Source organism: Diadema setosum, chromosome 21 (genome assembly GCF_964275005.1).
Source record: "Diadema setosum chromosome 21, eeDiaSeto1, whole genome shotgun sequence".
Taxonomy (NCBI): Eukaryota; Metazoa; Echinodermata; class Echinoidea; order Diadematoida; family Diadematidae; genus Diadema; species Diadema setosum.
The window spans coordinates 20,057,421-20,070,041 of record NC_092705.1 but is presented as its reverse complement, the minus strand read 5'-3'; the positions used below and the strand labels follow the sequence as shown (position 1 = coordinate 20,070,041).

The 12,621-nt window shown below is 37.0% G+C and overlaps 1 protein-coding gene across 1 annotated transcript; it reads left to right on the top strand.

The window, feature by feature from the left end:
• The first annotated feature begins 1,755 nt into the window (after window positions 1-1,755).
• Window positions 1,756-4,761, top strand: LOC140244180 (mid1-interacting protein 1-like). Its single transcript, XM_072323811.1, has one exon. It carries the CDS (start codon window positions 2,333-2,335, stop codon window positions 2,921-2,923), a length of 591 nt encoding a protein of 196 aa, XP_072179912.1. The 5' UTR covers window positions 1,756-2,332; the 3' UTR covers window positions 2,924-4,761.
• The last annotated feature ends 7,860 nt before the right edge of the window (window positions 4,762-12,621 follow it).

Genomic DNA, 12,621 nt, shown 5'->3' with positions numbered 1-12,621 from the left:
CATTCACTTTCTCATTGAAAAAAAAAAAGAAGAAGAAGAAGAAGTAAAGATAAGGCCCTTTGCTCGGTGAGTCGGTGTGTGTGTGTGTGTGTGTGTGTGTGTACGTGTGTGTGTGTTTGTGTGCACATTGTTTGTTTACATTTGTCTTTTTTTTTTTCTCTACGGTTTCGCGATAATAGACAAGAGAGGGCGACATTTCAAGAGCAGACTTGAGTAGACTACTGGTCAAGAAAAAGAATGTTTTGTTCAACTTGCATGGCAGGCTTGGCAGCCCGAGAGAGGAAGTGCATGCAGAGTTCATTATCATAACAATGTTCACAGCTGATTTCGATTCCCGGGGCACATGCTCTCAGTAGTGCGTGCTTCGATTGGACGATTAAGGGGGCGCGGTCCTTTCAGCCAATCAACGTCTCCCAAAGATGGGCTTGTCCTTATTGACCAATCAAAACGTTTGAGTTGATGAATACCCATAAGGAAGCACCTCATTTGATTGGATCATTCATTACCTACCTTGCTTCGACCTCGTGCACGCTTCGTGGGAATGGTTTGTTGTTTTCGTTACGGAAAGTTTGTTGACCGACTGAGTGCAGAGAGTACTAGTAGTCTTGATACAATAATTCCCCCTTTTTAGATTTAAAATACAATTTTCACTTCAATACATGTACATGCTTCAATCGGTTTTTGTTGACAGATTCATATAGGCCTATTCGAATGCTATACCTTCTTTTTTATATGCTAAAAGAATGACTGAAATGTTAAGAAAACCAGCTAATTAGTAGCAACATAACTGACTTGGCCTGCTATGGCCATGGTAAGACCTTTAGGGGCTGCAACTGTCATTTTTTTTTTCAAAGAATATGTCTTAACCTACTTGTTATCGGAGAGAATAATTGTGGGGAGAAGACTTGTGTTTTCTCTTTTTATATATATATTAGAAAGGTGGGGAGCTTACGGAGAGAGTGATAATGTTTGATTGTCGATTACCAGCGGTTCTAAGTTTACATTAGACATAAAGATAGGCCTATAGAAATCTCTCACTCGCTCGCTGTGTTGGTATATGAACAGACAATCATTATACTGTTGTTTGGCTGTACAGGGCTGTATATCTTAAGTAAAAGGCTCGTTTGGGTCTCTAGGTTTTGCTATATAATAGAGAAATAGAGATTAAAGCTTCAACTGCATTAAAAAAAATAGGTGCTCTTGTTTGTTTTAAGTCACATTTCTATGTAAAAGTTTTCATATGTCCTCAGATTTACGCCAAAAATGTTCTTTTCAAAAGTGGATCGCAGGCTGTGATTGGGGTTCAACAAACTTCTGACGATCACGAAACAATCACGTTGGGGACAACACCTAAAAATATGGGCGATATGGACTGAACATTTTCGTGGCCTTAACATATTCCTGTGGATTGTGTGATTCTATTTTACAGGAGTATGACTGGATTTCTAATCTTGTGTCGTCATTGGACATGATAGTGTGATTCCATTCGCCACAATTCTGACTCGGTATTAAATAATTCGAATAAGATTTTTAGAAGATCCCTAACTCAGTACTGCGATTGTGAGGTCGCGGTTCCACGAGCCAATGATGGTTTCTCGGTGGTGATTCATTGCCATAGCGTGATCGGAGATCATTAGCATATCTGGGGGCTCGGCCCATTTCGTCATCTTTTGCGCCTGCGCGTTGTATCTGCGGTTTAGCATTTCATTTTATACAGCTGTACCATGTACCATCAACCAGCCCACAGCTAGCTGCGTTCCTAGACACAGGTGTAACGTCTAAACACAAATAGTGGGAGAGTCGACTCATTCATCCATCTATTTTGCTTATAAAGCTTCGACCACATCACTGAAAACCACCTTTACGGCAAGGGTAAAAGGCACAATTCATTGGCACTTTTACTTATATTCTCTTGCAACTAACCAGTCGTTGCAGTCGTATCGTATTCGCGTTCCTGTTGGAGACAATCTTCGTACATGTGCCATACCATTGCCACAGGCCAGCCTGCTGCATGCTACCAGTCGAAGTTCGTAGCCACTTCACTTGTCCTTTGAGATGATTCCTTGTCTCTGAAACTGGTGTAAAACACTCGTCGCATCTGTCTTTCAATTTCGAAGGAGATCATATTACTGTGAAGAGCATCAGTTTCATTGCCACCATCTCCAACTTTGGACTCCATCTTCACGGAAATCAGGCATCTGCTACTTCTGAGATCACAATATCTATCTGTTTTTAGACTAGACGCTAAATGCAGTGATTGTCGCCGAAGCGAATCTGGTGGTGGTACATGAGCAGTGTTCTGCTGGAATCTAGGAAAGATCAAAAAGTCTGAATGACTCAAAACAACAATTACTTTTCTGACATCATCATGGAGCTGCAGAGAACCGATAACGAACGGACACCTCAATCACAGTCGATTCTGGGTATTATGAAAAACTTCATTGACTCCGTAAACGACATGGACGAGACTGTGCTGATCCCTAGTCGCCTCATGGACATGAAAATGGACAGCGCTTATTGTGAGTCGACAATGACCGCGCAGAGCAATAGCAACTCGACGTCCTCTGAAGACTCTATGTCCGTGATCTCATCATCCAGTGAGTCTACACCAGCTATCGTCAACGACCAGGTGAGCCTTCTCACGTATTATTCGATGTTGAAGGCCGTAAAGCGGGAGCTCGCCCGAGGACCGTCCGGTGACGACGAGCTTAGCGACGAGGAGGAGGAGGATGGGAATATGAACCATGACCCTGAGAGCGTGCGACTCCAAACCCTCACAGCTCGGGCTTTCAGAAATCATTTGCGCGGACTTTTCTCCATTCTCACCCATCTCACAAATATTTCCAAGCACTTGACGGACAAATATCAGCAAGAAACCGGGGATCACCAATCGTGTTTGAAACCTAAAACTTTCACTGTTTGACAAACTTGACGTGTTTATTACTCGGAGAACAGGCTTATTTTCTTCCTGTTTATTACAATCATATGGACACCAACCGTATATTATTTGATGAATGTGCCGCTTGCATTGAATTTGAAACCATACGAATGCAGTCTTCTGCAGAGTCATGTATGACATAAAACTATTCATGAACTAGATGATCTGTCCGGGTTTGTATACGTGCTTTCTTTGCAGATACACTGTATCTTAGAATTTTATACCACATGCTATTACTGCACACTTTACACACGGAGATAATCTGTACAGAATGATTGGTGCCGATTTAGCTTGGATGAGACACAAAGCAGGAATTAAGCGTTGGCTCTAAAGCCAAAGGTCTTGATTGAAGAAAAAAATAAAGATCGGTGTATTTGTACAACCAGAAAACATATTAGGCCTGCAGTATCTTGAGCTAGACGCCCACACAGACAATTTGTTTCATTTCTATGGGGTCTAGATATCTACATGTACATGATGATTAAAAACAATAACGTACTAGTAATCAGCATTGATATGGGACCTGGGAGCTGTCGTATGGAACATTGATCAGTGCTCGACACTGGTGATTTCCGAGCTCTTGAAATGTGCAAATTCCTGTGAACCAATATACAATGTACCACAATTCTTGTTGCTGTCCATGCTAAATTTGCTAATAGAAAAAAAAAGCCTTTTGGTATGCAGCAAATTTTGTTCCTTTTTTCATTCCCAAATGATGGAAATTTTTACATTTTGTGTCTTTTGTTCAAGAGCGGACAACAAAATCCCACTCCGCTTGCCGTGCAGGTTCACGTAGCGGGGAAGCGTCGCAGGGTTTGTCGATGCACTGTTGGTATATTCCCTTTCATTGTGTCGAGGCATGTTCCAGGCAGGTATAGTCGCCTGGTTATTGGCCGCTCTCTTCTGCCCATGCGCAAACGTCAGTAGGCTCATCGGGATTTCCTGCATATGATTATGGGATATTTTTAGCTGGCAGAACTGCATTGTTGCCACATGTCTCATGACCTCTCAACAAAAATGTTACACTTCGTGCATTTTATTTTGAAATATTGATAAGTGACAAAATGAGACGTTGGTGCTGGAAATGTTATGTTCATGATGTAAATGAAGCTGATATTCAACATGAATTATTCCATGTGACATGCAATTAATAATGTAGGACACTTCCTTGAATTTCTTGAAGAGCTGTACTGCGTTATAGGGTTTAATATAGGCTACCTGCGCAATAAGGCTTTTATAGATCATTTATATTATAGAAACTTTCATGTGAGTATTAATGAAGCACCTAGAAATCTAATGCTTTCTGACAATCACATAAGTTGTTATGTCTGACATGGAGCATTTATTTTAGTACTAAACTGAAATTAACTTCATCTCCTCCAATAGTTATTGTGTGTTAGTTTTCATTCCAGTTATAAGCCGATAAAATGGTCCGTGTAACTCGATGAATGTAAGGCCAGACAAGAAAGTAATGATGGATTTAGGATAAGTTTTGAAGCAGCCATGTCCTGATGCTTTTTTAGCGTGGCTCTATACACGGGTTTGCATGAGTGTATCTCACTAAAAGTGACACTATATACAGGGTTTACAGACAACTATTGGAAATGGAGATTACAGTATAAATTTTGTAGTTAAAAGTTCGTTGAAATGTTTGTCATCTCGCAATGCAAAATGTAAAAATGTATTGAACGCAAGACGAAGTGGTACCATTGTGAGTTTATCGACGACTAATTTGATGAAATATTAATGAGCATGTTATTTTGCAACTCACAATACTTCCATTTTGTTATTAATGAAAAAAAAAAATAAAGTATTTTCTATCATGTTATAAACAAAGTAAGTGTACTTAGTTGACATGTTAGTTGTCTGTCCGTGGATTATGAGTTGATATGAATAGAGAGCAAATAAGAGAGAAGGAGAGAGTATATATGAGAGAGAGAGAAATGGAAACGTTGTTATCTGTGACTTGGTGCATTCAAGTTTTCATTATTGGAAGGCTGACATGTTCCTATCTCCATGACACGTGTCTGTAGTGTCTTCACAGTGGAACCCCGTCAAAAATTCATCTTCTCGGAACGCTGGTGTTGTCTAGAACAGTAGAGACACGAGAGCAAGAAGTACATGTACTGAAACTCCAAAAACATAGATGAGTTTTTGAAATGGAGTTAATTATAATGTGTGTGTGTGTGCCCGTTGTGTGTAATCTCTGAATGTATGAAAATGAGAAAATAAAAGCTAAATGTGATACGTTACACATGCAGATCTGTAAGTTTTAAAATCCATGTTAAGTTAATTAAGGAGGTTTAAGTTTGTGTGTGTGTGTGTGTAATTTCTGAATGCATGAAAATTCAGAAATCAAAATTCAACGTCTGTTATAGGGTGTATGAATAGCTGTATGCCTACAAAATTTTAAGTGTTTGTGTGTGCACGTATGTGCATGTATGTATGTGTGTATGTGTGCACGAGTGTACATGTATGTCTCTGTGTGTGTGCACGTGTGTGCATGTATGTATGTGTGTTACTATGTCCAGTGTGTGTGTGTTTGTAATCTCTAATTACACGAAAAGGCCAAAAGCAAAAGAAGCAGATCTATATATGCTTTGAATGATCCAACAACACTTCAAACAATATACACTGTACCAAAGAATAACAAAATAAAATCAACTGAGAACTTCATCAATTAACAACATCAATCACATGCTTTAGAGCTCTAAATGACTGGAATGGCAAAATATAATGGCATATAAATACTATTCACAATGTAACTTATAAACAATGGGAACGGGACCAGTTGGGAAGGAAGGTTGTATACATACCAGAAGCATCAGACTTTCCAGCACCGTATTTTTAAGTGATCATTCTGACTGCTTGCCTTTAAAGGCATAATTTACCATTTGCAGAAGAAACAACAATCCAGCATTAGTGTTTTAAAATAGTTCTAAAATATGATTTAGGGATATAAACAATCACTGTAAAAAAATTGAATGCGTATATAATCGATGTTAAGTATTGTTAAATACACCAAAAAAAAAAAAAAACAATAGTCATAATAAACATGTTCCGAGACTAAACTGTCTGCAGTTACGATTTAATGAGAAAAATACTGATATCTCCTTATATTTTAGGCTTTATTGCAAAAAAAAAAAAAAAAAAATCTACATGGTAGGATGTTATGTGGTACAACAGACCTACACGTATGCATCAAATGTGATATCTTGAAAAAAAAAATAATCGCTGCTCCCAAAGGTAAACAAGACCTTTAAAATGTTTCCAATCCTTTGCATCTCTCGTGGAGCTGTATTATACAGGTGTAGGCGCTAACTGTGTAACTATGCGATGAACTCCTGCAAAAATCACCATAATTTTATTTCATAAAATCAAACTGCCCGATGTAACCCGAAAGTAAAATTAAAATGAGTGAAAACCCTGCTCCATTTTACATAGTGATTGCGATCCGGTGAAAATGATTACAAAAATAATTTCAAGAGAAAGCATTCTGTCTTTTTTTACTGATAACCTTCGGATGTTAACTGGTACTAAGTAAAAGAAATATGGAACACGGAAATGTGTCATGTCTTGAAAAGAACAGACTGGGGTGGGTATAAGCAAGGAGGTGTTCTCTCATACCTCCTTGGTATAAGGAGGAGGGGGCATGACAGGTCGACGAGGGGCACCTCAGAAGTCATTTTCTCCGAATCGGGATGTCAGTTTGCACGCGATCGCTGAGCATACGTGCGTTGTACCATATAGTCTCATTCCAAGGCTGTCCAAGTTTCCCTGATTTATGCTGTTTACACTCAATACACGTGCTAAACTCAGTTTGCATGTATATAGGTGGCTAACATGACTGTGACAGCGAATTTTTCTTTCTTTCTTTCTTTTTCTCTTGCTTCTCACCCGTCTTGACTATCATTATCATTCAGATATGAAACATTCACGTTTTATGTAATGTCCTTTTAGGCATGATCTTTTTCCCCCTGCTCTTTTCAATCAGCGTTCATTATCCTCTTCTTTGTTTATTTTATTACCATGTGCGGATTCGGTATGATGATCCTTCTTTGAATGTGTCAAAACTATACTAAACCTTTGGACCATATCGCAGTGTAGTGTAACTTGGGTTGTCTGATAAAGGTCAGGTATGGTGGGTTTTGGTTGTTGATCATACAAACGGGAATTTTAGATGTCATTGTATGACGACGTCTTATCTGTTATGCACTCGTTTAGGAGCAATGTCTAAGAGATTGGTTGCTGTAATAAATAAAAGAAATGAATAAACAGGGAAAGAGCAATGAACCAGGGTAACATTATAGACCCCCCCCCAAAAAAAAAAAAAAATAAATAAATAAATAAATAAAAAAATAAAAAATAAATAAATTAAATTACATTGTATGTAGGCCCTAATTAATTCATAACAATAATAAAGATAATAATGATAATGATAATGATAATAATAATAATAGTAATAATAATAATAACTATTACTAGTAGTAGTAGTAGTACTAGTAGTAATACTATAGTATTACAATAATCGTAAAGATGATGATGATAATAATAATAATAATATTAATAGTATAACAATCTGCTGAGGGTTATGTATTAGATATTTCTTGAAAATCTGTCCAAAGGGACCATGTATACCTCCCCATACCTCCCCATATTCTCACTACAAGTTTGCGCCCAGATTTAGTTATCTTAAGGGAAGAAGAACAAGATGGTAATCCCACGATTGTTGAACTATAACTGTTCCCTTTGAAATGAACCTCGAGGATGTACATCAAAGGAAAGTAGAAAAGTATAGTTCAACATTGTACGGGATATCCAGGATAAGGGTATATACTCAGTGTCATTCTATGCGATAGAAGTCGGTGCAAGGGGCCTAATAGACCGGGGTAATGAATCGTTTAAAACGAATTCTGAAAACAAGATTCGTCCGAATGAATTTTCTTCAGACACTCTCTAAACTCGCCATACTCTCCTCTTTTTCGATATTTTATGCCAGAAAAGAGAGAGCTTGGGGGGAGGTACGGCACCTAGATCTAGAGGATTTAATTACAGTTATCAATATTCACATCCACCATGTTTTTCCCTCGAAGTCGAAGTGGAAGTACAGTATACGATTATGTTTGCCGGTCTGTCCGTCTGTTCATAATCATTTTGTTTGTAACTTGTTTGTGTTGTGTATGTGATATAATATCAGAATATTGTTTGAGGTATATCATAATTGATATAGATATTCATTGTTTGTATAATAATATATGAGCGCAGGTGTCTATGGTTAATAATTATGCGGTATTGGTTGCAATGCAGAGGGGGAGGGGGAAGGGGGGGGGAGGAGGAGGGTATACCTCAGGTAGGAGATGGGGATAGATAGGTGATATTTTATTTTATCACTGCGGCTGGTTTGGATTTCGTACGGATCTTTTTGTGTTTTGTTCTGTTGGGAAGGGAAATGAATCTGAGGTCAAAATGATATGTTCGGAAAGCTGAGATGAGATTATTGTTATACACTGTTAGGTATGGGTGAATCGGAAATTGAAAAAAAAAATGCAGAATTTTCTGTTTATAATTTTTTGTCTTATGTCGAAAATGGTTTACAATATAGTCGCAAAGATGGGTTTTGATTATTATAATAGGTGGTGGGGGTTATGGGGCACAGAGCAAAATAAAGATTTAAGTTGGTGAAGATTAAAAGAGATGATGATGATGATGATAATAAGGATTATGTATTATGTTTGTATTATTTCATCATTTTTAACGAGGATTATTGTATTAATATTGTGGAAGATGATTACACCACTGTTGTTATTGTAATGTAGAAATAGTAACTGTATTGATATTTGATTGATTGGTTGATATTTGACAGTTTATGTGTTTATGTGATATGCATGTTTTGTGTTGCAGTAATGTAAACTCCAATATTGTTTTTTGTACCTCAAGTACGTGTCTTAACCTGCCATTCGTTTTGAATGAAACGGTGGACCTGGTTCTTTTGTATACATGTCATTCTAACACTTCCTTGAACTTGAATAAAGTCATGATTAAACAATAATAACGATAATGATAATAATGATAATAATAATAATAATAATAATAATAATAATAATAATAATAATAATAATAATAATAGTAATAATAATGATAATAATGATAATAATAATAGTAATGATAATAATAATAATAATAATAATAATAATAATAATAATAATAATGATAATAATGATAATAATAATAATAATGATAATAATAATAATAATAATAAAAACCAGAAAATGGAATCATGTTATAATAATGAATACCATGACATTGCATGGCTCGCTGTTTCCTGCATGATTAGCTATTAAAAGAAGAAAATTATGATAACAAAGCAGATGGGAACAAGAAATACTATCTGCGCCAAGAAGATGAGGGGAAAAGGGGCTTTGATTAGTTCCGAAGGTGTGGGGTATATTGGTAATGGCTACAGTACAGAGGCAACCGTGTTTCTATGTATTCGGTGTTAATAATAAGGAGTTACTGCATTGGTATGCTTCTTTTATTATGAAACTCTGATATATAAACAAGCGCGTTCGCATTTCCGAGTTCCGCATGTCGCGAGAGTTCACAAGTAATCCATGGCTTGTTGACCTGTTCAGGATGTATACGAGTTCATTGGCTTCCATATTTTAATGTTTTGTTGATCTGTCGTATACAGACCTGTTCATGTTGGGAGAGTTCACGAGTGATCCACGGCTTGTTGACCTGTACGAGTTCAATGGCTTCCATTTTCCGGGCTTCCAATAATGTAATTTCGTAATTTAAACGGGAACGTCGATGAACTCCCCACCCACCCACCCCCCCCCCCCCAGCCCCAGTGGCTTGGAGGGTCCATCACTTGAATGAAATTCCTTATTTTATAATACGTTGTAGTTATGGCTACTCTTTACGATGAATATGTATTGTCTTACATTTTTTTGTTGAAACTTTGCCAAAATCCTCAAAAAGAGTGCAGCAGATTGTTGAATTTCAGTTCTAAAAATGCCAAAGTATTCTCGTGTAGAAGAAGGGTATCCCCCGTCCGGTCGCTTCGCCAGTAGATTATAGATTTAATATAATAATTTGATAATTTAATTAAATAAATTTAAAATAATATAATTTGAGCAATAATAATGAGAAAGTCAAGCAACGATAACATTGCCCGGCTGCCATGTTCTTTTATCTTCTTACGTATGAAGGGTCTGTTTATTTAGACTAATCCCGCGATTCAAACAGTACAGGCAAAAATATTGACAAGTGTATTGATTTTTGCGAGCACTAATCGTACTCGTAGGCGACGCGTCTTTCTCTTTGTTTGCCTTTCTATAACCCGTTTGTCCTTTCCAAGAAAGAAATCTAAGTTAAACGTTACAGAGCTTCATTTTCGACGAAGGGGGTAGCGAATGGACAGAACACTTTATTTTATTCTTGTGATTATTCAATTTGGCAGATGTCATCCATAACAGGCTATACAGTAAGCTGAATTCTTGCTGCCAAACACATTAGATCGTCACCGAGAAGGTAGGCGATCCCCATGAACACACCTCCTTGTAATGATAAACATACGGTAATATGCGTGAGGTATAGGGCCTATATTTGTTTTTTTAATCCAGGGAGGTGAGCACCTAATCTTACGCGAAATTGCCTCACCTATATACACATGCAGTGTCAATAAGAAGAATTTTCAAGCACTAACATGATTCACTTCAAAGCGAGAGTTGAGGGGAACACTATTGTAAAAACGAAGACTGATCAAGATAAATAGTAGACTACATGGATAAAATAAAGACCATTGGGATAGAGAAATTCAGCAATAGGGATAACAGCCGTCTCCTGTAGCCTATACTTTCGTATCTTTGATACGACTATATTATGTGCATTTGGGTCATTAATGACCAGTCTCTTTACAGGTACTGATGCTGGGTATAAACAGGTGTATTACACAAACACCGGTATAATAAAAATTGTCATAACGTTGTGTGATTTACCTGAAATTTTTTACCACTATGTAGAAAGCAGGGTCATTTGTTACTGCATAGATACACGTACACAGATACCATTGCTGGTAAGAAAACTATATGGGAGGTGGGAGGCCTCTTTCAACAGCAAGTTTTCTGCTCGGTTACTCGGGTGCACGTCACGAGTTCGACACCCACGAGTCATACAGGCCACGAGTTCATACATCCCATGAGGAAAGAAGGTCCACGAGTCTGACACTAGGCAAAAAGGGCCACGTCCTTTCTTAGAATGCTCTTTGTCGTCATATTGCATGATGACAGTTCAAATATAAATAGATGTAGGCCTATTATTAGGTCATATACTCCTCACAAAATCTGAGATTCAGCAGAATTCTCATATTACACAATCAAGGTTGACAAACTGGAATGTTTGATCAGGGAGGTTCTTTCCCCCACCTCCCTGGTTTGGTTTATCGGGGATAAAGATAATTATCTGATGTTTTTGACAACCTAAATACTCAGACCTGATTGCAAGTATAGGCCTATGCCTACACCGACACATGACATGAGCACGTTTATCAAGGACTTATCTTCAGATCGCCTTTACTGAGTCCCTTGTCAAACATTATAACTCATGACTTTGACATAAAGATGCTCCAAGGATATTAAGATACGACACGTTGAACGGGACTCGGATGCCTATACATTTTATACTAATCTTGCTGCAAGAGGTCCAGCTCCGCAAATTCATATTACATCAGTAGCAAAAATAAATAAATTCATAAGTAAAACTATTAATGATAAAAATAATAGAATTAAAATGTGGAAAAACATCTGGCATAACACTGTGCCACTGTGCCAAAGTTATATGAAGTTTTCAGTGATCACCATGTTTATGATCACCGTACCTATAGACTCAATCGAAAAAGAAAATGCATTGTTTAATGAAAAGTTATGAATTTGTTGTTGTTTGGCTGCGTGTTGATTTTCCTTGCAGGGAGGGGGTGTCTTCATCACATTATTTAATGCCTGTTCACTGATGGCAGCTGGTATCGCTCTGACAATTGAATATAGTTTAAAAATTTCTCAAATTCTTTACTCTTGAAAATTTTATTTAAAAGAATTCTCATTACTTTGGACCCGATTTTGATGAATTTTCTATCAGTCCGCGTTGTTCAAATATTTTTGTTCTAAAACAGTCATCTCGATCATGAAGTAAGATTGAATTTTTAAAGTATTTAATTGTAAAATCAATCAATACAATTCAAATCATTAATTCATTCAATACAATCCAATGCAAAGATTGCGTTCAGGTTCGGGTTAAAAAGGGAGACTTTTATGTTGATGGACTAGCATTTCTATTATCACCATTATCCTATGTATAATTCACATATCATTTATAATGGAATAATAAGCTCTGGAAGATGTTTTCTGACAACACATGACTGAACTTCATGCAAGATTACACAAGATTCTTGGGAATATTTTGTTTCCTATTTCAATGAAACTGCAACCACTTTTTATTTCATTTTGATGTATTCACATAATGGACAAGATCTAGTAACTACATTTAATAAACATTATGAAAAGTTGGAAAAGTGGTATCAAATATTTCACTTTGATTACCGTGTGACATTATTCATAATAATCCACATTGGTTTCATTTAAAGGAACGTATAACGTGACCCAAGTATTATAGGATTGAGTGAAAGC

Bases quoted from the DNA above. Each gene is read 5' to 3' on its own strand.
- LOC140244180 (XM_072323811.1), top strand. From the start codon at position 2,333: ATGACTCAAAACAACAATTACTTTTCTGACATCATCATGGAGCTGCAG.